At 46.9% G+C, this 24,071-nt stretch overlaps 1 protein-coding gene across 2 annotated transcripts; it reads left to right on the top strand.

The window, feature by feature from the left end:
- Positions 1-633: 633 nt before the first annotated feature.
- Positions 634-22,215, top strand: LOC101664155 (zinc finger protein 234-like). Of its 2 annotated transcripts, none has more exons than XM_045292403.1 (7): positions 634-770; positions 1,144-1,284; positions 2,836-3,023; positions 3,102-3,172; positions 8,631-8,706; positions 9,958-10,084; positions 21,908-22,215. In XM_045292403.1, the coding sequence occupies exons 3-7, from the start codon at positions 2,847-2,849 to the stop codon at positions 21,940-21,942; spliced, it is 486 nt and encodes a 161-aa protein (XP_045148338.1). In that variant the 5' UTR covers positions 634-770; positions 1,144-1,284; positions 2,836-2,846; the 3' UTR covers positions 21,943-22,215. The 2 variants fall into 2 exon arrangements, with proteins under 2 accessions (XP_045148338.1, XP_045148337.1); XM_045292402.1 differs by lacking the exon at positions 21,908-22,215 and adding an exon at positions 14,802-17,413.
- Positions 22,216-24,071: the final 1,856 nt, after the last annotated feature.

The raw sequence follows: 24,071 nt of genomic DNA, 5'->3' as shown, positions 1-24,071 counted from the left end.
AACATCGTCTAGACTGCGATCTCTAGGAGAGCACTCGACAAGTCTTTCTTGCAAAATAGGACGGCTGGCTGGGTGTACACGTTTATTTTTGTATTAGCTGAGTGCTTCGGGGAAAGGGCGAGGTTGTGGGCGCCCGTGAAGATTCAAAGTCTCAGTAAGGCACAGCGGCAGTTCTACGCTGTCCTAGGGGGTCACTTCGAGAGTCAGCTCCCTGACAGTTTGATTTGGGGAGCTGAATGCTTAAGCCGCCGCCCTCCCAGGCTCCTTGTACACTCCCCTCCTTCCCACGCCCTGGTGGCCACAGTGGATTACGCAGTGGGCCGCCGGCCACAAGGTAAGCAGTTCGAAAGCAGCAGGTGTCCCGCCGGGGAGAGGTGAGACTTTCGGTTCCCTTACAGATATGCAGCCTCAGAAACCCGGAGGCGGCAGGTCTACCCTGTCCCAGGCGGTCGCGCGGCGTCAGAACGCGCGTAAACGGCTCCCTCCAGTCGCCTACGGGACCCTTCCACCGGCTCTGCGCGGCGTTTCCCAAGCACTTCCGCTCTGGCCGCTGGGAGCGCGGCCTTCTGGGAAATGTAGTCCCGCGCCTGCGTGGGCTGCGGGCCACTTCCGGTGCAGCCGCGCGAGGCTCGCGCCGTGTTTTCCCTCGTGGTGGCGATCCCTGCAGTGGCGCGAGCCCCTTCCCAAACTTTCGGGGGGCCTGCGTCTGCAGCCCCCGGGACGTCGGCCGGGCCTGGCGTGCAGGGGGAGAAGTCGCGGCGGACGCGGAGGTTTGAGAAGGCGAGGGCGGCGGTGTGCGTTTCCCTCGCGGAGACGGCTCCCCCCGCGGGGCCGACGCGCGTGTCCCCGGGTGGCAGCCGGGCCGGGGGGCGTGCCTCGTCTGACTGCAGGGTCTCCCGGGATCTCGGCCCCCCGTCCGCCTCCCCTCGGCCCGGCACCGCCTCCTGGGCGCTTCCGTATGTCAACAAGCCCACCCACCCACTCACCCCCACGGCCGGGGACTGGGCAGGTGTGGTCCCGAAGCTGGAAACGTGTAGGGACGCAGCTCCATCTTTCTCCCCCGCAGCAGCGGTGGCTTCAAACCAAAGGCTTGGCTGCTGACCAAAAAAATTAAACATCCCTTTTTTTTGTTTTTACTGCCAGGAAGTCAATTGCGACTCATTAGCGAGTCTGTAGAACTGCGTTTGTTTGGACTCCGAGGCTGCAAATCTTCTCCCGAGCAGAGCTGACCGCCTCATCTTTCTCCCCGGGAGAGGCTGATGGTTTCGAACCGCGGATCTTGAGGTTAGCAGCCCAACACCTAACCCACTGCGCCACCGGGGCTCCCAGTTAACGAAAAAGTGGCGGTTTTTAGGTGCCTTCAAGTGGGTTCCCACATAGAACACCCCTGTGTATCACAGTCAGCCCATCTTGTCGAGGGCAGCCTCTTTCTTCCTGCCCCCCAACTCCCCCAGGCATGATGTCTTTTGAATCTCCCTGAAAACATGCCTAAAATGATAGGTGAGAGAAGTCTCCCCATCCGTGCCTCCAAGGAGCATGCTGGCTGTGCTCCTTCTTCCAAGACAGATTTGTTTGTTCTTTTGACAGTCCGTAGTACCCAAAAGCAGGCAGTTCACACTCATCAGCCTCGGGTGTTGAGAGAGAGATTGGGTGTAGGCTAGGGGTGGTGGTAAAAGACCTGGCAATTTCGCTGCTCCGGTAAAGATTGACCTCCCGCAAGAATCCAAACCCGCTGCCTAGTCATAGGGACCCGTAGACAGGTTTCCCAGGAGATCACCCGGGGAGCAGCAGGTGGCTTTGAACCACCAACGTTCCCCTGACAGCACCAACGGCCTAGAAAGCCCAGGGAGCCCTTCTACTCTGTCCTACGGCATCTCTCTCAACCGCACGCCCAGAGGTGTAGGTGCTTTTATCACATCATTGTATTAGGGACCGTCTTCAAAGGCATAAAGCAGGTCCCTGCATGTGATGCATGGTGATGTCTAGTCGTCACCCATCAGGATCCCATGAGGACAGTGGACATCTGGTTGTCCCCACTAGTGTTTCGTTTCCTGAGGAGAAGCCTGAGGTTCCCTATTAATGATTAGGAAACAGGCCCCGGTGAACACGCTGCTTGAATATTCCTTTGCAAACTCTTCTGTAATAAAGCACCCTATCCAACTCACTCAGAAAACAACGTTGTGGAACTGATTCCGACTCACAGAGACCCTGTAGGACAGGGCAGAACTGCCCCTCTGGTCCCCAAAGACTCTCCATCTTTACCGGAGCAGAAAGCCGCATCGTTCTCCCCAGGAGCAGCTGGTGGGTTCGAGTTGCCGTCCTTGTGATTCGAAGCTCAGAGTGTATCCCACTTTGCCCCAGGGCTCACGTGTCCACCCATAGCTCCTGGAAAATGATGCAAAGATTCTGAGTTTTCCATAAAGCAAATCAGCCTTCACTTGTGTTTCCGCTGGGCGAATCCGAGGCCTTTGAAATGTCCTGAGCAGTAGAGCCTCGGGCAAAGGACCCGGGGCAGTATGACCAGGCTTGAGACCACATAGTTTCCTGGTGCCAGCTGATTGCCAGGGGGGGGGGGGGGGGGGCGGGGGGGGGGGCCCCCTAGTTCCTGGGGGGCGCGGGTGTGGCGGGGGGGGGGGGGGTGTGTGTGTGTGTGGCTCAGTCCTACAGGTGCCGATCGGCCAGAGAGGACTATTTGACCCGACATTGCTGCTGCTCCTTAACCTTACTGTGAAAACTGTAATCAGTGACAGTAAAGAGGTGCTGTCAAATGACTTTATGTATATATTTTAACATTGGAACTGCCCCACCTTGGGCCCTCCTGGTTTCCCTATGCAGGGTCTTCCTGGATGCACCCTGGAGTGACTCCTGCCGGATTCCATTTCTTTGCTCTTTACCTGCCGCCTCAGGGATGTAGTCAGAGCGCCCCCTGCAGTGGAGGACTCACTCTGAATCCTGCTGGAGGTTGGATGTTCCTGGGTCCCTCTGACCTCTCTCCTGAGGAAGGAGGAGGCTGCTGCTGGCAGGTCCGTGGGAGAATGAAGTGTGGTTTTGGGGGGCCTGTATGTCATGATTGTAATGGACAGCCTCCTCTTACTCCCCAGCCCCCGCTTCTCAGAAAGGACGGCTCTGAGGTGGAGACAGCGACTCCTGGACTCCTGGTGGAGAACCCCAGGTGAGTAGGACTGGGCGGGCCCGCTCTGCAAAGTTGCCCATGTAGGTTGTTGTATGTGTGACATGTGACCTGAACTGACATGAGCTAACATTTAGTTACTAAGTGTCATTGTAACAACAACAACAAAAAAACCACTAAAACACCCAAGCCAATTGCCATCAGTGGATTCCAGCTCATAGCAACCCTATAGAACTGCCCCTGGGGGTTTCTAGGGCTTTATATCTTTCCCAGTGCAGACAGCCTCACCTTTCCTCGATGGAGCTGCTGATGGCTTTGAACCACGGACCTTGCAGTGAGCAGTTCCGTGCATAATTGCACTACGCCACCTGGGTGGCAAGGGTTTAGTAAAAATAACCACTGCCGAAGAGAGAAAGAAAGGAAAAACCAACCCTGTAGTTTGGTTTTACGGCTTTCTTATACTCGCAATTCAATAGTCACAGGAAGGAGATCCCTGGCCCAATTTCATTCCCCCGATGACTTGCCTTCCACCCAGAGCCGCTCATCTTTTCTTTCTTGTCTGAAGCCACGCTCACAAGGGGTGCATTTCACAAGGCAGACAGAAGGTGGGCGCCCGGGCTCCCCTGATCTCAGTTAAAGCAGAGGGCAGCGCTCCGTTCTTTTTGCTGAGGTGGGTCTACTGGTCTTCGCTCTCCCGTCCTCTTTGCCGCCTTGTTGGAGTTCTTACATCGGAGCTGTTCGCCTCATCAGGTGTAGTATTAAATTAAAAATGGCATGGAGGTGGGGGGCCAGCCCCCACCGCTAGTCGCAGGTTTAGTAATACTACTTCTGGGTTCAGTAATGCACAGTTGTACGGTTGAGATATATAAGCATTATATAAGTCATCGAGAGCATGAGATGTATTACAATAATACAGTCAGATACATTACATGGTAGCATTGCTCACCTCAGCCCAGCATGGTGGTCCACGTGGAGGGAGGGGGAAGGGAAGGAGGGCAAGGGAACAAGGGAGAAGGACTGGAGAGGAGAGGGGGGAGAGAGAGTTTGAGAGGTCCGAGTCCTAGCCTCTATATTGCTGACCCATGCCTATATACCTTTTGGGGGCATGCCAGTCCACTAATTACAGGTAGACATATGTCACAGGGAGGAGCTGCACTATAGGTTACATAGCAATGAGTGGGTGGTCTAGGGGGTGGTCTCTGGGTCTCCATAGGAACCATTATCATTATAGGGTGAAAACTCCTCCAGGAGCCTGTCCATTGTCCCCAGAGGCAGGGAGCAGGCCCACCCTTGTGGTGGGATGAGCCAGCAGTCTGGCAACTGATTGCCCTCAGGGGGGGAAGTGCCTGCGCACCTGACCTCCCCCCACGGTCAGGGGTCAGAATGGTGGGTGGATATAGAAGGACTGCTCAGCCGCAGTCTTCCATTTCAGTTCCTTTGCGTTTTGATGATGCGTGAACCCGCCAGGATTGGGCACCAGGGCTCTCTGAAGGGCGCCCGCTTTCCTGCAGCCCTCCAACTCAGAGGAGACAGAGCCCGAGGTCCTGGTTGTCCTTGCTGTCAGGTGCAGGTGTGTCACGTGGGTTGCGACCCTCGGCACAGCAGGTCGAGACACTGCCTTGTCCTGCGCCATCCCGACAGTGGCTCCTAGGTGTGAGCCCCGCTCAGTTCATGATCCGGGATGCGGTTTCCAAGGACCCCCGAGAACTGGCTGCAGTCAGATGGACTGCACCTGCAAAGCACGACGAATGGGCTTGAAACTGTCCCCCGAGCTCCTGAAATCATTTGTAACGGTTTCATTTTATTTGATCCCAAATAATGTTTCATATTCTTCTCCGTCCCCCCTAACCTTCTACTAAAGGTCAGTGGCAGGTTGACCCTTTCTTCTTCACATCCTGTTCTAGGGGCCCCTTGCTCCTCCTAGCGTGGGTCAGGACAGGCCAAGAATTGACGAGAACCACAGGGAGGCTGGAAACACCTGGGTGTGTTTCCCGTTCTGTGAGATGCCCCGGATTTTCCTTTTCTTCCAGACGTTTCTGTGGGTGGCCCTGGTCCAGTCAGCTGAGTGGCCAGCTGGAGAGTAGAGAAATTATCCTTCATGGGGGGCTTCTTGGGACCAGGAGGAAGTCGAAGGGGCCCTCTATTAGCTGCCACATGCTTGTTCTTCAGGGGCTTTGTACACTGATTTAGGGTCCCCAGACGTTGATCTGGGTCACCTTCTTATGGATACCAGCCACACTGAAACCCCAGCTGGCTCACTGTTGGTGTGGTACAGCACAGTGTGGTATCACACTCCACGTCAGAGAGGTCCAGATGCTGGTTGTGGGGCAGCACTGGGCTCTTGCTGGTTGGGCCTTGTGTCTGCAGATCTTCTACACCAGACCTTTGAAACATGCGGCCATGTGCTACTGCCAGACCCTCGGATAATGGTGCTTTCAGGGTCAGACCATGCTGGCTGAGCAGCCTCACTGTCTCAGGCCCACATCTGGGGGGAGGTTCATTTATGATTGGACATTCTATGGGAAAGACCAAATTACATTCATTTAAAGAAGAGTTTTATATGAGGACTGTATTAGTCTAGGTACTTTGGAGAAATAAATCCACAGCAACTCATGTATAAGAGAGTTTTATGTAAAGAAAGTGTGCATCATGAAAACATCCCAACCCAATGCTGCCCAACCCCACAAGTCCAACATTAACCCATTAACCCAACACCAGTCCACAAAGTCCTCCACCTCACAAAACAGAGGCAATGATGCCGACTGCAGGAGGAAAGCTGAGTCAGTGAACGAATAAGCATCTCAGCACTAGCAGGGGTCTCCACATGGCTGCTCCAGCACCCAGGGCTGTATCAGGATAGGTCCATGTGGCTTCTCCTTGGGGATGTCTTGTAGGAAGTCAATCTTGCAAGCCGAAGCAGGGAACTGCTAAGGCAGTTGCACCCTGGTGCGACCTTCACAAAGCAAGAGACCCGAGAACTAGAAAGGTGAGGCTCACCATCCATTTATCCCTCCGCCTTTCAATTAGCCCCACATGTGATTATTGGCCAGGTTGGCACAATTAACTTAACTCAAGGATGGACTCAAAACTCACTCCTGAGCTTTTATGGTTAATGTGGCATGCCCTCTCTGCAAAGTTGAACATACAAGTGAAAATACACAGCGAACATACAAGTCTTTTTAAAAAATCATTTTATTGGGGGCTTGTACAACTCTTATCACAATCCATACATCCATACCTTGTGTCAAGCACATTTGTACATTTGTTGCCTTCATCATTCTCAAAACATTTTCTTTCTACTTGAGCCCTTGGTATCAGCTCCTCATTTTCCCCCCTTGCTCCCCACACCCCCATAAGTGGCCATGTGTTCTCATTCTCTTAGGTAGATTCCCTAGGAGTCCCAATAGCATGCTGGTTGCCCACTGGACTGCCAACCACAAGGTCAGCAGTTCAAAACCACCAGCCGCTCTGTGGGTCAAAGACAACGCTTCCTGCACCTATGAAGAGTTACAGTCTTGGAAACCCACAGAGTAGCTCTGCCCTGTGCTATAAGGCCACAAGGAGTCGGAATCAACTGGATGGCAGTGAGTTTGGGTTGAGCGTAGGTTTCCCTAGGTAGATTCACTTAAACCAAAGCAAACCAAGCTGCTCCCCAAAGCCCCTGTACCAAACTTTTCCCCGCTAAGTCTCTGGATTTTTTTTAATTTTATTTTTTTTAAAAAAACGATTAGCAAAGTTTTATTTGCTCATTGTTTGCATTCTTGGCTTGAGATCCTTTGCCGTAGTCCTTCCACTTTGTCAGTCTTGCAGAGGCCTTCTTAGTTTTGCTAAAAACTAAGCAGCAGAGGGGTTTCTGTTTTCTCCAAGCATGTTCCTCCACGGAGGAGCTCCAGAAGGTCATGTAAAAATGGGATGAAGAGACTGGAACCTGGAACTATTCTTTTTTTAAAATCATTTTATTAGGGGCTCATACAACTCTTATCACAATCCCTACATACATCCATTGTGTAAAGCACATTTGTACATTCATTGCCCTCATCATTCTCAAAACATTTGCTCTGCACTTAAGACCCTGGTATCAGCTCCTCATCCCCCCCGCTCCCCCCTCCCTCATGAACCCTTGATAATTTAGAAATTATTATTATTTTGTCATATCTTGCCCTGTCCTACGTCTCTCTTCACCCACTTTTCTGTTGTCCGTCCCCCAGGGAGGAGGTCACATATAGTTCCTTGTAATCGGTTCCTTCTTTCCAACCCACCCTCCCCCTACCCTCCCTGTTTCGCCACTCACACCACTGGTCCTGAAGGGATCACCCGCCCTGGATTCCCTGTATTTCCAGTTCCTATCTGGACCAGTGTACATCCTCTGGTCTAGCCAGACTTGCAAGGTAAAATTCGGATCATGATAGTGGCAGCGGGGAGGAAGCATTTAGGAACTAGAGGAAAGTTGTATGTCTCATCGTTGCTGCATCGCCCCCTGACTGGCTCGAGCCTGGAACGAGTCTGTGAACTATTCTGTGCGACTCTGTTTCCCTTCCTTGTGAGAGGACCTTAGTAGAAGACGTTTGCCAGTTTCTGCGTCACACATACTCTTTAATGTTGCCCAAGAGGTCTTTTTAGGACCTTTCCGCTTAACGGCAGACATTCACGCGTTCACACCTTTTAGAGATAGTTGTGCCAATTTGAATCTTGTGGTTAAGGCAACGATTTCTTCGGGAACCCAGCCCAGCCTGTTTAACATATTCTTCAGAGGCTGCAGGGGCCCTCACTGGGCAGAGAGTCCCGTCAGCCAGCCACGTCTTCCTCTGGTGGAAAGGCGCTTTATAAGGATAACGGCATAGTACAGAATATCACGCACACTCACAGAGATGATGAACCCTGCTGGGATTCTGAAAGACTCTCTGTTTTACAGAGGACAGAATTCAGGCCACAAGTTGCTGTGAGTTAGCTCATGATGACAGAGCTGGTGCGAAGCCATGCCAAAGATTGGAACAGACATGAATTGCAGCCCTGGTGGCATAGCAGTTACAGGTTGGGCTGCTAACTGCAAGGTCAGCAGTTCGAAACCACCAGCCGCTCCACGGGACAAAAGACGGGGCTTTCTACTCCTCTGAAAAGCTACAGTCTCAGAAACCCACCGGGGCAGCTCTACTCTGTCCTATACAGTCACTGAGAGTCAGAATCGACTCAATAGCTTGCGTATTGACCCCAGAGCTGACCCTCATGCAGTACATTGTCTCAGATTCTGTCGTAGCAGGATCACCGTTACTGCCTTGGGGCTGCCAGGGCAACACTGGTGATGGGATCCCCAAGCGTGTTCATGGAAGGTGTTTGCTGAACCTGGCTGGAAGAGAGTCCAGGGCATCTGGTGTCCACGCCACGCTCTGGTACGGCCCCAGCCACCCAGATGAGGGGGCCTCGTGGCTGAGTCACACTATGTGTCTGTGAAGGAGAGCGACACCCCTGGTCTCCTTTTTATGTCTCTCTGCCCCTCTCCCAGATCGACGTCCCCAGGACTGTGCTGCTCAGGGCTCTGCGCGTCTCCAGAAGTAGGAGGGAAAATGAGCACGTTCCTGGTGAGTTGGCTCTGAAACTCCTCTTGCTGCTCAGCTTGGACACTCGGTGTCCTCTTCCTTACAAGACCTCAAGGAGAACAGTGGACATTTGTGGACCTTTATTGGGGGGGGAGGGGTGGTGCTTGTTCTGTGTGTATTGAGGTTATTTGCATCTGTTTTGAGGTTTTGTATTATCGTTTTTCCCCCCCTCAAAGAAAAAGAGTAAAAGAAGGAATGTGGGGCAATGAATGCACAAATGTGTTTTACACATTGATATATGTATGGGTTGTGATAACAGTTGTATGAGCCCCTAATAAAACGATTTGAAAAAAAGAATGTGAATGAGCCATTGTCATCCTGCAGCGCTCTCACTCCTGGGAAGTTTCCATGGTCCCCTAGTGTGTGAAATGAACTCTTGCCGCCCTTGCCTCGAAGGAGCAGCCTAGCTGTACTTCTGCCAAGACAGATCTGTTTGTTCATTTGGTCGTCCATGGTTCTTTCAGTATTCTTCGCCAGGGCCGTAATTTACATGTCTCCTTTCTTCTTTGGTCGGCCTTAACTCATTGTCCAACTTTCGTGTGTGTGTGTGTGTGTGTGTGTGTGTGTGTGTGTGTGTGTGTCCTTGTTTCTCCTCGAAAGAAACTTTGATTGCACAAGCTGTGGAACCATTATACACAGAGAAACTAAGATAGGTAGAGAAGTATGCCCAGGCTCAGCTCACCAGTAAGGGACAGATCGTTGGACCTGAACTCAGGAATGGTGAGTACAACTCGGTGCATTCAGTGTTGGAGTTCAGGAGGGTGGTGTTGGCCTTAAGAGTTGAGGGCATGTTCTATCTACCGGTCCAAGAAAAGATACCCAAAGCTTGTAATCTTGGCCAACAGTGAAGAAAAGTAGCAGAGCCAGTGTGTGTGTGGTAGGAGAACCTGGGTGTGTTCACATTCTATGTCACAGGGAATTGTTTGTGTTTTTAAACAGTTGCTGGTATGAACTAAAAAGGAAACCCGTTTGGTCCCAGAATTCAATATTTAGAGCTGTAGGGGTTTGTCCCGAGGACTCCAGGTGAGAAACTCAAGGGCTCTCATTCACTGTCACCCTCTGAGCGAGGCTTGGGAGCCTAGGTGTTAGGGCATTACAGGACAGAAAGGGGAGGCTGCTTCATCGACATAGGAATTCATGTTCCTCAAAATCCAGATCAAGTTGCTCTCATCCTCCCCACCTTTTCCAGGGCACCGTGGCCCTAAGATGGGACCCTTGTGTTTGGTGTCATAGGGATCAATGACGTTCAAGGACGTGGCCGTGGTCTTCACAGAGGAGGAGCAGGAACTGCTGGACTCCACTCAGAAGAAGCTGCACCAAGATGTGATGGTGGAGAACTTCCGGAACCTGATGGCAGTAGGTGAGGACAGCCTCCCTCTGGGGTGTCTGTGATCTCAGACGGTTCAGGTCTTGACCGACCTACGACTGGTCACTTGAGTTTTGGGCACTGACTCCCCTGTGAACATTGATGAAATGAAACAGTCAGGGTTCCTTCAGAAGGGAGGAGCACATGGCCGCACAAATGCTGGTGGGAGACGGGGGAAGAGACGTAATTAAAGTAGACATGTGCAGAGGACCTCAAATGCCCATTAAGTTGGTACGTGTTGTGGATTCATTTCAAACATGTGATATGTAATGTCATATGTGATATGTAATGCTTACAATCCTCCAACCCTTTAAAGACAAAGATATATATTTTTTATTATTAAATTTATTGGAGACTCGTACAACTCTTATTACCATCTATCCATCCATTGTATCAAGCACATTTGTACACTTGTTGCCATCATCATTCTCAAAATATTTTCTTTCTACTTGAGCCCTTGGTATCAGCTCCTCATTCCCCCCCCTCCCTCCCCCATTCTCAAGAACCCTGATCATTTATAAATGATTATTATTTTTTTCCATGAAAAGAGATGGTATTTCACTTAGAAAGGAGGAAGAGACTTTGAATGATGAAGATGACCACTGAAAGACAAGGATATTCAGATTAGAACCAACCACTGGGAATTCACGGACTGTGTCACTTAAGATCCAAGATACCGTATATACTCGAGTATAAACCAAGTGTTTCAGCACATTTTTTATGCTGAAAAAGCCCCCCAGTTTTTTGTGGTAAAATTAGGTGCCTTGTCTTATACTCGGGTATATATGGAACGTACTGTGAAATAGGACATCAGGTGTTTTGGACATTGCGCAAATTGTATTGTAGTCTGGTTCTTTTTTCTTTTTCCTGTAAACGTTTCAAACAGACTTCTTGTGATAGCAGTGATTGCCACTTTCATTGGAGATGATCTTTTAATATTCTCTTAGATAATCTTTTTATTTTATTTTTCAGGATTACAATGATTGAGGAATGTAATGTCCCTAAATTGCAAACAGTCACATTCACCGATTACCTACCCTCAACGTGTTTGATGACTTTTTGTTTTACTTCCAAATAGATACCAGCTTGTTTTCTTTTTTTTAATCGTTTTATTAGGGGCTCATACAACTCTAATCACAGTCCATACACACATCAATTGTGTAAAGCAACCAGCTTGTTTTCACTGGCCCTGGCTTTGTGGAGTTTGGGGGCCATGATGCACTCATGGTAATGTTTTCAAAAAACAATTAAACAGAGATAATGGAATACAACCACTCAAGACACACATGCCTGAGATCGGCTACCAGTTAAAGCTACATTGCTAGACATTACATTTTTTTTTTATTGAAACATACTACTTACTGCCATCGAGTGGATACAGACTCTTAGCAACCCTATAGGGCAGAATAGAACTGCCCCCCCTGTGAATTTATGAGACAGTAACTCTTTACAGGAATAAAAAGTCCTGTCTTTTTCCCTGGGAATGGCTGATGGTTTCGAACAACTGACCTTGCAGTTAGCAGCCCAACATGTAACCCTCTATGCTATACTATTAGGTACTACATTTTTTTTAGACTGAAAAATACATTGCACACATAAGCCAGTAATATAGGCATTTATTATGACTACCGGGATATATGTATAGGACATGTGTATTGTGACTATCAGGACATTATATGTCTAGCAGGGAAATCTTTCAATATGAGATACACATGTTGTGTAAGAGAAGGTGTTATGTTTGTTCCCTCCCATTTTCTGATTGGGGCTAAGAACTCCATTACAATGTTAGGGCTACAGATATATATGCTGTTGGACATGGTGAAAACAGACAGGGCATGACCTTTTACCCTATCTGGGTATCATTTCAGGCAGAATGTGACCCTTTTTACAGGATTTGACGTGATAAGATTTCACTGTTTTTTATGTTCTCCTCCCTCTCAGATCTCTCTTTCTCTCATCAAAGATTAGTTTACACTGGTTTATTCTCCGCCCCTCTGGAGATTAGGATGATGTGAATTATTGGCAAGTTTTAGAATAGTTGATCATCCATTCACCATTGCCCCTTTGCCCTCATGAGTAATCTCAGCAGGAGCTTGTATGTGTTGTTACCATCAGTAAAGGATAATGTATTTTTCTCCCCAATCTGCCTGCCATTACAGTTAATAATTGTAATTATTACAATTCTTAGTTGTATAGATATCGGTAATAATTGTCCAATACAATAACCAGAGTCAGGGCTCTATACCAGTAATGAAATGTCCACTGAGACAGGCCAGCTTCTCACATTGACTGTTCTTTCAGGGAGAAAGGAACCTTCTCTTCTGTAAGACTTCCATCTGTTGTTTTTAGGTGCAGTCGGTTGGTTTCATCTGATAGCGATCAACAGAATGACACACTTCTGGGTCCTGCCTTGTTGTATGGCCTTTCTCCCTATACGCCACCATTTTGTTACATGTTGCAAATCCTATGTGCCTGAGGTTATGGTCCAGTTTTGGAGTGAGTTGTCCATTATGTTAATGATTCAAGGTTAGGATGGCATTCATTTTGAGTTGGCACCTTACTAGAGGGTGTGACTCAGCTCACCACACTTAGTCTAGTCCCCTTGGTGTGGTCAGTATCCAGTATATAGGCATGTACTTGCAACATTCTCTTGCCCCGGATGCTTCATGTCCCATGTGGGGTTAAGGGTAAGAGGGAACCCCACAAAACATCACAGGTTTGGTAGGCGCAATTGTACAGCGATAATAAGTAGAGATTATAGTAAAGTCATAGAGAGCATGAGAGTTAAAGGATAGAGTCAAGTAATGGAGTCAGACGCAATTCATGGTAGCATATCTCACCTCCGCCCGGCTTGATGGTCCTCGTGGAGGGGGCTTAGCCGTCAGAGAAGAAGCCGCTGCTTCATCCTCCTTAGTCACCTTCTGGCCACCCTCTCGAGTACCAGGGAGCCTCGTTATTTATTGCTAACCACGCATCGTAATCATACATCACAGAAAGGGGCAATACAATTCATTCTAGAACAAGTTTGATCGCTCTAATGTCTCGCATAATAAAGCAGACCATTACTATTCTGGGAAGCATGCAAGTTCCCTGATAGTGGACAATAGCCTGAGTCATCAGGAGGGATATTAGCATAGGCAATACAATCAATAGGAGAGGAATCACCTAGGGGTGTGCCCACATTGGTTGTGGAATAGACAGTGGTATCTGCTTGATCTAAACAGCTGATAATGGCTAACTAACCTTGGTCACCCTTGGGCGGGTTTGACCTCTCTGGGAAAGTCTGCAAGTGAATAGACCACCATTATCCTTATCAGAAGGGAGTGGGTCTTATTCAGGGTGAGTCAGACTAATAGTCTAGCCACTACAGATGGCCAATGTTAAGGAGGATAACCTCTGACCTACTTTTACCCAGAGTCACTCTTAAGCAGCTAAGTTTGGTACATATTTTGGGGAGACAACTTAAGAGAATTCCTTCTGTTCCCCACAGTCCCATATGTTCATCTCCCAGTTCTTGTGAGTTAGCAGCTGGCCTTTAATCTGACTTGATTCCCCAGCTTCTGTAGCCTTGTGAGCAGGCTGCCTATTGATCAACCTGTCCATTTGGGTTCGTTAGACCCTTCAGCCATGTGGGTTTGGTGAGACCTAGCAATTTGGAACGTGCCAGCCTATACAGCCCCATGTGTCATTTTCTTGAATGAGTGTGACTTCTGTGAGATACTGCAGTGGATTACGCAACCTAAAGAGGAGGAGGACCAGGCAGTGTTTCGTTCTGTTGTGCATAGGGTCGCTGTGGGTTGGCACTAACTTGATGGCACCTAACAACAACAAGAGGAGGAGTTGTCAGAGATGATGGAATACTACAGCAGTGTGGCAAAGAGGGACATTTGGGATACCTTAAAATTTGCATCATAGGGATCAGCCTTGTGCTAAAAGAAAATATTCACGTGTGCACCGTCCTCACAGTGTTTGCTATGCTTGAAACCCATTGTTGCAACCACCTGTCGGTTCCTCTCATTGAGGGCTCTTCTTCTAGTTCACTGACCCTCTACCAAGTATGGTGTCTTTCCTCAAGGATTGTTCCCTCCCAATACTATGTCCAAAGTCCACAAGACAGAATCTTGCCGTGGAGTATTCTGGCTGTACTTCTCACAAGATTGGTTCCATGGAGCATACTTTTTTTAGCACTTCATTGGGAGTTTTTCTGAATCAAAAAATTCGCTATATGCAATCTTTCAGTTGTGTTCTGCTTTTCACTAAACTCCTTTTATAGTCATTGGTTAACATTTTATTGTGAAAACTTACACAACAAAACATACACCTTGTAGATTCATTATTATTTCCAACCTCATTTTTCTAAGTAGCGAATTTACTATTGCAGCGTCTACACTAACTGAAATCCAATAGAAACAGCAACAGAATAAAAGTTTGTATTGTGCTAATAATTTTTGAAAATTCAGGCTTTGTTTTCTAAACTGTACCTCACATAATGGATTTAGTGTTCTGTAGTGGCTCTTGCTAATGCTTACTGCGTTGTAGCCCAGTGGACCTACTCTTGGTGTTGATGTCATGTACATCAGAGAGGGTGATACACAGTGGACGAGATCATCTGACCCTGGTTCAGCAATGTTTCTTCCATCAGCTGTGAAATCGTGAAAGCTGTTAATAAATGATTTGCCTGTCTCTATCTTTGAATTCTCTGTCCTTACAGGAGGCACGATCCCAAGGGATTTGGAGACGGTTACACAAGCAGGAGTACACGAGGATGTGTCCAATTCAAATATCTGGCAACACATTTCAGTGGACTTAGCCAGGTGTCAAGATTTGATGATCAATAAGTCCCAGTTGTGTAAACAAGATGATTCACCCTCTCCAGTTACAGGAGGAATATCACATTTTCTTACTGGAGAGAAACCTTACCAGTTTAATGGGTGTGTGGAAACCTTCAACTGTGTCTCCAGCTGTGCCCTTCACTGTTTACACTCAGGGGAGCAGATTCACCCCTACAGTAAGTGTGGAAATCCCTTCATTAACATCACAGGTCTTCTTAACCACCGGAGGCTTCCCAGAGGAAAGAAGTACAGTAAACCTGATGAGTGTCGTAAGGAAGTTAGTAAGGGCTCACTTCTGCAAAGTCGCATGAATGACCACACTATAGAGAAGCCACACAAATGTGAGGAATGTGGGAAACATTTCAGGCATAAAACAACGCTCAGCGTTCATTGCCGGAGCCACACAGGAGCAAAACCTTATGCTTGTGAGGAATGTGGGCAGAATTTTGTTTCTCTTTTGCGTTTTCAAGAACACCAGAAAATCCACACTGGTGATAGACGATTCGAATGTGATACACGTGGTAAGAACTTTTGTCATAAAGGAGAGCTTAATACTCACTGCAAAGTCCACGTGAGAGCGAAACCTTATAAATGTGAGGAATGTGGGAAGGGCTTCAGTCACAGAGCAGATCTTCAGATTCACTACAGAATCCACATGGTCGACAATCCAAATAACTGTGGGAAAAGTTTCGAGTTCCCTGCCCTTCTGCCCCATCAGAGAGTGCACAGTGGGAAAAAGCCATTCCAATGTGAAGAGTGTGTGAAGTCCTTCAGCAGCAGATCAAAACTTCAGATTCATTGTCGAATCCACACAGGAGAGAAATCTTATAATTGTGAGGCGTGTGGAAAGGGCTTCAGGCAGGCTGCACACCTCATGACTCATCAGAAAGTCCACAGTGGAGAAAAACCGTTCGTTTGTGAAGAGTGTGGGAAGTACTTCCGTAGTAGACCCATTCTTCAAGTTCATTATAGAATCCACACTGGAGAGAAGCCCTATAAATGTGAGGGTTGTGGGAGGGGCTTCAGGCAGGCCTCACACCTTTTGTCCCATGAGAGAGTTCATAGTGGAGAAAAGCCTTTCAAATGTGAAGAGTGTGGGAAGTTCTTCAGCAGCAGATCAAATCTTCAAACTCACCATAGGATCCACACAGGAGAGAAACCCTATAACTGTGAGGAGTGTGGGAAGGGCTTCAGGGTTGCGTCACAACTTTCCACCCATCACAGAGTCCACAGTGGAGAAAAGCCATTCAAGTGTGAAGTGTGCGGGAAATATTTTAGAACTAGAGGATATCTTCAGATGCACTGCAGAGTCCACACGGGAGAGAAACCTTACAGTTGTGAGGAGTGTGGGAAAGGCTTCAGGCAGGCTGCTCATCTTTTGACCCATCAGAGAGTTCACAGTGGAGAAAAGCCCTTTAAATGCAAAGAGTGCGGGAAGAGTTTCTGTCAGATTTCACACCTTCAAGCCCATCAGAGAGTCCATAATGAAGAAAAGCCGTTTAAGTGTGAACAGTGTGGAAAGGGCTTCAAGTGGAGTTTGAATCTTGACATGCATCAGAGGGTCCACACAGGAGAGAAACCATATAAGTGTGGGAAGTGTGGGAAGTACTTCAGTTATGCCTCAAGTCTTCAACATCATGAGCGAATTCATACAGGAGAGAAACCATACAGATGTGACGTGTGCGGTAAAGTCTTCACTCGACCTTCACAACTATATTCTCACCGGCGAGTTCACATTGGAAAGAAACGTTAGTGGTGTGAGATTGAGTTTAAGCACTTAAATTGGAGATCAAATGTGATAAATGACATAAGTCATGCTGGTAGTGAATTCTCTGGAAATGATAATATTGCTAAGGACTCAGAGAATCGTCACGGGAAACAATTCTACAAAGTGAAAAAAATATTTTTTTTAAAGTGAAGAATTTTATAACAAGTGCAACCTTAAGGATCCCTGGTTGTGCTGTGGGCTAAGCATTGACTGCTACCCACAAAGTTGGTCACTCAATTCCACCAACTGCTCACTGGGAGAAAGATGCTGTCTGCTCCCATGTACCGTCTTGGAAATTCTACTTAAGTTCTGTATGAGTCATCATCCACTCAATGGCGTTGGGTTAGATTTATGTGCCACCTAGGTTGATGAAATTATCGGAGCTCAGAAAACATTGGAGTAATAGTCTGCTGTTCAGCCAAACTCCTATCAGGGAACCCTTATAAGTGGTGCAGCAAGGGCTTCAGTTAGCACTTTGGGATTTATTGGATATTATTCAAGACCTAAGCCTTGGGAAGAATAAGAGCTAGCTCTTGCCTTTAACAGAAGCATAATGATGGGAATACCAAAAGTATTATGCACTAGAACGTAAACTCCATGAGGTAGGAACTGTGCTGTAGAATCTTTGTCGGTTTTTTTCAATGTTCTCGTCTTAAATAGGGACGATGTATAATAACTAAATATTTTTATCCAGAATGCCAATAAAAATTAATATTCAGAGAAACAAATTAAATGTAGTTCCTCATTACTGTAATCTGTAGGATTAATAGGTTAGTATGGTATTGCAAAGGAGGCCTGCCTGCATATCTCAAGCATTCACTGAAAGAGAGGCTGGAGGTTCAAGTCTATCATTGACCTCATGGGAGAAAAGCCCTGGCAGTCTGCTTCCTTAAAGAGCACAACTTAAGAAAACCCTAGGGAGCAGTTAGGTATGAACTGGAATTGATTGAATGGCACACAAAAAGAACAGCTTACTTTAATTGACTCTGGTTCTCAAGATGAATCTTATTACTCGGGGCTTTGGATATTACTTAGTCCATAGTAGCAGTATAAATAGAACTATATTTTGTGCTTCCTGTGGCAATGCAGACTGACAGCTGTTAAGCTTGCAACAGGTCACAGCATATTCAACAACTGAATGAGGGCTTGTCCATACACTTTGAAGGTGTCAGAAGTGGTAACGCATAAAGATGGGTGTTCTTGGGCCTCCTATTCTAATTTAGGAGGAGGCAAAATCATTAGCCCCACACTGATTCATGTGATGTGGATGCCAGGCATACCTCCACATTCTTTTTACCAATCTTGACACCAGCCATTGAGATTTAAAAGGAAAACAAAAAATGACTCATCAGATCAATGACGTTGCTGAGCTTGTTTGGAGAATAACTAGTGGGTATATGCATATTGAGGTCAGCAATACTGAGGAAGAACCCGGGAGACTATAGCATGGCCGTGGTGGGCCCTTGGGGTAGGAGCAGTAAGGACAAACAAGTTTGAATGTTGTTTGATGCTATTTTAAGTGTATCTGGTTAAAGGACTTTTGCTGGCTTGTTGCCTAGGGCTGTCCTTTGAGAAATAACACGTGGCTGTTTTTTAAAGAGTAAAATTTTATTTTCTCACAGTTGAGGCAAAAGTTCAAAATTCAAGGTGTGGCTTAGGGGTTATCCTCGCTGATTGTTCAGTGGATTCTTTGCTGCATGTTTTCTCCTTATGTACATCTTTGTCGATCCTTTTCAGAACTCAGAACGAGTTCATTTAAGGACTTACCTATATACTCGAGTATAAGCCTACCTGAATATCTGCCGAGGCACCAAATTTTACCACAAAAACTGCATTAAAAGTGGGCTGAAAACCTCAGCTGATACACGAGTATATGCAGTACTCTATACCAGTATAAACCTTATATACAAACACTCATATTTAAAGGCATCATGAGCAGGATTCCGGTGAAGATCTGAGAGGACAGATTTCAGCAAAACACATCTAGGGTTTCTCATGACTGGTTTTCAGGATCATACTTAAGATTCTAGGTGCTTAATAAGGTCATTGCTGCCTCAGTATAAATGGTGTATCAGTGGCTGCTAAGCTCCCCCGGTGTGATTCACTGGAGTACTCAAAAGACTAAGTATGTACCGCTCAGGCCACCCAGGCTTTTCCTGTGCCGTGTGCATCTGCATAGACATTTTCAGTGCCTGTCTCTGGAGTTGAGATGGTCTCAGCTTCTCGGGATGCCCATCACCACTCACAGCAAAGAAAGATTAAAATCACTCCAAATTCTAAAAAAAGAAAAAAAAAGACTGTAGGTTTTTTTTTTCTGAGTGTGATTTATTACGTAGTGAAAGGGTACCAAGAAAAACAAAGGAAATAAGCAGATGGCATCCTCGTAGGGTGGGACCAAGCAGGTAGGCTGTATGGAACCCTCTCCTATGGATTGATTAGTTTGTCATTCCACTAGGCTTAAAATGATCGGTCCCAGAAGTAGAAAGGGGAAACTCACTACCATCAAGGAAGAAGAGTCAGAAGTGGAACATGTCCTTTAGGTTCGGGATCCCTTTCCTGAACCTTCTTGACCCAGGAGAAAGCTGTGACCCTGGAGACGGCGAGAGAGGACAGCAGAACTAACAGATCACATTATCAGTGGTGGGCTTCCTAGTCTACCGAGTGTGAAGGAGGCTTACTGTGAGAGTGTTGTGCCTCTAGGTATTTGTCAGGAACTAGGTTTGCAGACCCACAGAGCCAAATACCTTCTGGCGGGAAGTCTACTGGAGGAGTAGAGTGCCTCTGGTTATTTAATCCACTGCACTAAAAGAATTCTGTACCACTTAGCACTTACCAGGGCTAAGGCCAGACCAATGCTGGCCAGGGCCAGAGAGAGGGGTGGGCCTATTCAGGGCTGAGAAGAGGCTATCCTGATGAGAAAACTTTATCCTGCGTGGAACCTGAATTTTAACCAGTTACTTCCCTAACAAACCCCTTAATCACGAGTATCGATGTGAGTTCTGTGTGGCCATTGCTGTGGGAGGCACGGTCGGTGTCCAAATTGGTAAAAGAGTTTGGAGGGTGGAGTCATAGACGACCTTCAACTCAGAAGAATCAGCTTTGGGCTAATGCTGATGGTGATTTTTTGTCCTTCTCCTTAGGAAGTTACAAGAGGTCAGATGCTGCCCTTACACCATTTTTTTCCAGATAGTAACCTACATAGTGTCTTCCTCCTCGGCTCTGTTCCAAGGTAGAGTGTGAGACGCAGCCTCGTGAAATAATTCTATCTTTGCAAGTGTTTGGAGTCATATCTAAGAATCTAGTGCTAGAAACTAGATCACAAAGCATTATTGCGGTGGTTCTAGAATTTTGTGGCTAGTGTTTTATATCTAAGCCTATAACACCAAGCGTGACGTTTTCATAACATTTCATTAAAATGTATGTGTGTGTATATATATGTGTGTGTATATATATATATATATATATTGATAACTATGAAAGCAAAGAATAAAAACAAAAAAAATTCCTGAAATTAAAAATTCAGGCGTTATAGGGCTAATTTGCTGACGCATTGAGTTCATTTTCACATGTGTCGTGAGGTATAGATCTAGCTTCATTGTTCTTCCAAAAGTTAAGGAATGGCCGTATGACCCAGTAATTAGAATAGAAAACATGTACATGGAAATACACAGCAGCACTGTTAACAATAGATACATGGTACAAAAAGCCCAAATGCTCTATAATGGGTAACGGATAAGAGGGTATTGTGTGAGAGGATTTATGCCCAATATGATAAGGGTGCCAAGCCAACTTTGAAAATCAGAGATTTTTATATTATCTTCCTGCCCTATATGTTTAGTAGAACACTATGTACGCATTGACTGAAAGAAATTAAATTGGAAGAATATGGGGTGCCAGCCCTCACAACCAAATGGGTCCAAGGGGCGGTTGTGTAATGGAGGAGGGTAAAATTAAAGAGACGTCAGGCAAGACAAAGCCTGCAAGGGCTCACCTCCGTGCTCATGATTTCAGGATCTGGGTCCAAACAGAGAATATATTTCCAACAGAGGCATATATTCTCTAGGAGGTTGCAAGCCCCCCAATTACAGGTAACCACATACGTAACAAAGTGGGCTGTACCCTAACCCTAAAGCACCCCTGAATTCATTGGAGGAGTAATTTTTTTTCCAAGTTCCGATGATGTTCTTTATTTTTTTAATCATAAAAATCTCTGTTCCTACCAAATTCCTATTTACAATTCAGAGCTGTCAGATCTTTCTTTTTTTATATATCAATTTATTGGGGCTCATACAATTCATCACAATACATAGATCAATTGTGTAAAGCACATCTATACATTTGTTGCCCTCATTATTCCCAAAATTCGCTTTCCTCTTGGGTTCCCGGAATCAGCTCATTTTCCTTTTATCCCCTCCCCCTCCCTTCCTCCTCCCCTCTCCCCCATGCACCCTTGATAATTTATAAATTACTATTGTTATCATATTACAATGCCCGGTGTCTCCCTTCACCCACCCCTCTGTTGCCCGTCCCCCAGAGAGAAGGTTATATGTAGCTCCCTGTGATCAATTCCCCTTTTCTACACCCCCCCTTCCCTCCTGGTATCGCCACTGTCACCCCTGGTCCTGAGAGGTTCATCTGTCCTAGATTCCCTGCGTTTCCAATTCCCATCTGTCCCGCTGTGCATCATCTGGTCTAACCAGGTCTGCAAGGCAGAAATGGGGTCCTGGTAGTTGGGGTCCTGGTAGCGTTTAAGAACTAGAGGAAGGTTGTGGGTTTCATTGTTGCTATACTGTACCCTAAGTGACTCATTTCCCCACTACCTGGAGGAGTAATTTAACACCAGTGTGGGAGCAGGTAAGGGGAAGTGGCTGTCTTCAGAGCCTAGAGAGCAATAGCACCTGTCTGCTCCTATAGTTAAAGCTGGTGGACAGATAGCAATTAGCCTTGCGCTTGTTAGAGCACCTGTCTGCTCCTATAGTTAAAGCTGGTGGACAAGATAGCAATTAGCCTTGTGCTTGTTAGAGGTAACTTTAATGCAGCACTACTGTGGGAGGATATACTAGGGAAATTATTAATTATGAGAATGTGATTGGGACTTTCACCAACTCAAGGGTGAAGGCCTTCCTCCACCCCAGAAACCCAGCCTGCCAGGCTTCTTAATATATGAGCATAAAGGATTAATCAGAATATGCTATCTTTCTGTTCTCTTTCCCACAGAAGAAACTGGAAGAGTTTTAGTGATGGACATTTGAAGATATCTAGAGTTCATAACAACTAGTCACTCTGAAAGAGAAGGTGAGGCTATCTACTCCCATAAAGAGTTACAGTCTCAGAAACCCACAGGGGAAGTTCTACCTTGTCCTATAGGGTCATTATGAGTTGGAGCCAAATCGTTATCAGTGAGGGAAAAAAGATACTGAGTCTAGAAAAATAGACACAACATGAGGTTTTTTATATGACAATTTCTGGAAAAAAAAATGTAGATGGGAGATGAGAGTTTTGGAGGGGAAAATCTCTGCTTAAGTATGATTTTAGATGGATCCCCCTCCCCCGTATTTTACTTTATAGGGTTTTTCATTCCTTTCAATTCACACATAAGTTTTACAACCAAGAATCACAATACAGATATTCCACCCCCAAAAAATGAAGGTAAAAAATGTTAACATTAACAAATATCACCTCTTACCATTAGAATTCTCTTGCATGAAACCATAAGCTCTTGGGTTCAAGAATGGCCCTAAATACTAAACCCTTCAGCAACTATAGGTGCTCAGAGATGTTGGACATGCATTAATTTCTCTGAAATTGGATGCTAGGACGAGGGGCTTGTTGGGCTTCAGTCCAGGTTTCCGTGGGTTCCCCAGCCAAGCCAGGCAGGCCCTCCGGCTGGTCGTCGCCATTGCACACCGAGCTCCGGGCAGCCTTGGGGAGGTGGGGGGGGCGCATTCTGACAAGATGTTCTAACTTAATTATTGTCCCTTTCTACCTTCTGTCACCCCGCTCCCCTTTGCAACTGTGAATGAATTAAGCTGCTGCCTGTCTTAACTGTGGGACAGTTTCTCTTGTTCTTCATACCTTGTTTAAGGAGTTGAGTTTCTGTGAATCCTTTGGACCACATTATGGCTGCTAGTGCCCTATTATGTTTGTCGCAAAGATAAACTGAAGGCAGGCCTGAGAGAAGGAAAAGGAGAAGTTCATTCTGTGCTTCTGCTTATCTGAGGTGGAGAGCAAGTTTTAAGCTGGTGAGGCGGGTAAACAATAAAGGGAGGGGGTAGAAACTGCAGGTGGGCAAACAAGGAGGAAGGGGTGGGCATCGCAGCTGCAGGGGCTTTAAGCTACCTCCATCCATAAAATTCCGAGGTAGAGCGGTGCCTTGGTTGTCTGCCTGAGGCGGAGCAGATGGCTTGTTCTGGGGCTCTTGAAGCTCTTGGTCTGATAGGGGCAGGTGGGCTTTTCCTAATGTCTCCCTACTGATACCTGACCCCACAGTCCCACATCTAAACGATTTGTCTTTGTACTGCTTTCCAAAGGAGAGTGCTGGTGGCCTGATGGTTACGAGTCGACCTGCTATGAGGCTTTCTACTCCCATAGAGAGTGACAGTCTTGGAAACCCACAGGGGCAGTTCCACCCTGTCCTGTAGGGTCCAGATGAGTCAGCGTCCACTCAGTGGCAGTGAGTTTGATTTGGGGTTCATTTACCAAATACCAGGCTTCCTACCATTGAGTCTATTCCAACTCAGAGTGACAATCAAGTGGGTCCAAGGGGCAGTTGTAGTATTAAATATAAAATTGCGCGGACGGAGGGTGAGGGAACCAGCCCCCACCCGCTGATTACTCCTACGAGTTCAGTAATACTACCTCTGGGTTCAGTAATGCACAATTGTACGGTTGAGATACATAAGCATTATATTAAAGTCATCGAGAGCATGAGAGATAATACAATAATACAGTCAGGCATGATACATAGCAACATTGCTCACCTCAGCCCAGCTTGGTGGTCCACGTGGAGAGAGGGGGAAGGGAAGGAGGGAAAGGGAACAAGGGAGAGGGGACTGAGCAGGGAGTGAGCAGCAAGGAGCTCAGGGTCAGAGTCAGAGAGTCAGAGAGAGAAGTCTTGCTGACTCACACCTATATACCTTTTGGGGGCAATCCAGCCCACTAATTACAGGTAAAGACATACGTCACAGGAAGGGGCTGCACTATAGGTTACACAGCAATGAGAGGGTGGTCTCTGGGTCTCCATAGGAACATTATCAGTAGGGTGTAAACCCCACCTAGAGGAACCAAGCTAATGGTCCCAAAGCTTCAGAGAGAAGTAGGCCATTGTCCCCAGCAGCAGGGAGCAGGCCCAGCCCTGCTGTGGGATGAGACAGCAGTCTGG

Source organism: Echinops telfairi, unplaced genomic scaffold, assembly GCF_000313985.2.
Source record: "Echinops telfairi isolate 266 unplaced genomic scaffold, ASM31398v2 ScPeMD7_655;HRSCAF=1070, whole genome shotgun sequence".
NCBI lineage: Eukaryota > Metazoa > Chordata > Mammalia > Afrosoricida > Tenrecidae > Echinops > Echinops telfairi.
The sequence above is the reverse complement of the archived record's forward strand: the minus strand, read 5'-3'. Positions and strand labels throughout refer to the sequence as shown.

Bases quoted from the DNA above. Each gene is read 5' to 3' on its own strand.
- LOC101664155 (XM_045292402.1), top strand. From the start codon at position 2,847: ATGCACCCTGGAGTGACTCCTGCCGGATTCCATTTCTTTGCTCTTTAC. The intron at 3,024-3,101 runs GTCCGTGGGAGA...CTTACTCCCCAG, and splicing joins GAGGAGGCTGCTGCTGGCAG to CCCCCGCTTCTCAGAAAGGA. The intron at 3,173-8,630 runs GTGAGTAGGACT...CCCCTCTCCCAG, and splicing joins CTCCTGGTGGAGAACCCCAG to ATCGACGTCCCCAGGACTGT.